Source organism: Cajanus cajan, chromosome 9 (genome assembly GCF_000230855.2).
Source record: "Cajanus cajan strain Asha chromosome 9, NIPB_CcT2T_4, whole genome shotgun sequence".
Classification (NCBI taxonomy): domain Eukaryota; kingdom Viridiplantae; phylum Streptophyta; class Magnoliopsida; order Fabales; family Fabaceae; genus Cajanus; species Cajanus cajan.
Window position 1 is genome coordinate 21,836,069 of NC_138525.1, and position 1,272 is coordinate 21,837,340.

Below are 1,272 nucleotides of genomic sequence, written 5' to 3' on the forward strand. Positions count from 1 at the left end.
ACGGACAACGGCCGACAATTCATCGCACAAGGATTCGAAGACTTCCTCCGCGAGCTCGGTATCAAGCATCTTCCGACCTTGGTGGAACACTCCCAAACCAATGGCCAAGCCGAAGCAGCCAACAAGGTCATCCTTTGGGAACTCAAGAAGCGGCTGGGGAACGCCAAAGGACAGTGGCCCGATGAACTTCCCAGCATCCTCTGGGCGTATCATTGCACCCCCAGTCAACCACGCAAGAAATGCCTTACAGGCTAACTTACGGAGCTGACACAATGATCCCAGTAGAAGTCGGAGAGACATCCCACCGACGTCAGGTTTTCAATAGCGAGCAGAATGCTCAAGAGTTGGCCGCCGACCTCGATTTGGTGGACGAGCTTAGAAACGAAGCTCAAATCCACGAAGAAGCCTGCAAGCTCCGAGCTTCCCAAAGGTACAACACACGAGTGTGTCCTCGCTCTTTCCGAGTTGGCGACTTGGTGTGGCAATTGCTAGGCGAAGCACGGAAAGACACGTCAGATGGGAAGCTTGCACCCACTTGGGGGAGCCCATTCCGAGTTACAGAAGACTTGGAAAACGGAGCATATAGACTGGAAGAACTCAGCGGAAAACCTATACCGCGAACTTGGAATGCTACGCATCTCAAGTTTTATTTCAGTTGAATGTTGTACGAATGAGCTGTGCACTCTTTTCCCGCCTCAGTCCTTTGTCCCAACAAACAGAAAAATGAGTTTTGGCTGAGAGGGTTTTTAATGAGGCACATTTACATAATCAATAAAATGACTCATTCTGGTCACCTCACATCTTTTTCACATTATTTTACATTTTACGGTAAATAGAAGTCGAGTTCGAACCAACTTATTTCGCCCCCACTTAAGGTCGAATTCGAACCTTCACAACGCGCTACTAAACAAAAATCCAAGGTCGAGTCTGAACCTTGACTCTGATTAGAGGTCGAGTTCGAACCTTTACAAAGCGTTATTTAACGAAAATCCAAGGTCGAGTCCGAACCTTGACTCTAATTAGAGGTCGAGTTCAAACCTTTACAAAGCGTTATTTAACGAAAATCCAAGGTCGAGTCCGAACCTTGACTCTAATTAGAGGTCGAGTTCGAACCTTTACAAAGAGTTACTTAACAAAAATCCAAGGTCGAGTCCGAACCTTGACTCTAATTAGAGGTCGAGTTCGAACCTTTGCAAAGAGTCATTCAACGAAAATCCAAGGTCGAATTCAAACCTTGACTCTAATTTAATTTGAGGTCGAGTTCGAACCTTC

At 46.5% G+C, this 1,272-nt stretch overlaps 1 protein-coding gene across 1 annotated transcript; it reads left to right on the plus strand.

Moving 5' to 3' along the window:
- The first annotated feature begins 239 nt into the window (after positions 1 to 239).
- On the plus strand, positions 240 to 659 carry LOC145952010 (uncharacterized). Its single transcript, XM_083064228.1, has one exon. The coding sequence runs from the start codon at positions 240 to 242 to the stop codon at positions 657 to 659; it is 420 nt and encodes a 139-aa protein (XP_082920354.1).
- The last annotated feature ends 613 nt before the right edge of the window (positions 660 to 1,272 follow it).

Excerpts from the sequence above, each read along its gene's own strand:
- LOC145952010 (XM_083064228.1), top strand. The coding sequence starts at position 240 with ATGCCTTACAGGCTAACTTACGGAGCTGACACAATGATCCCAGTAGAA.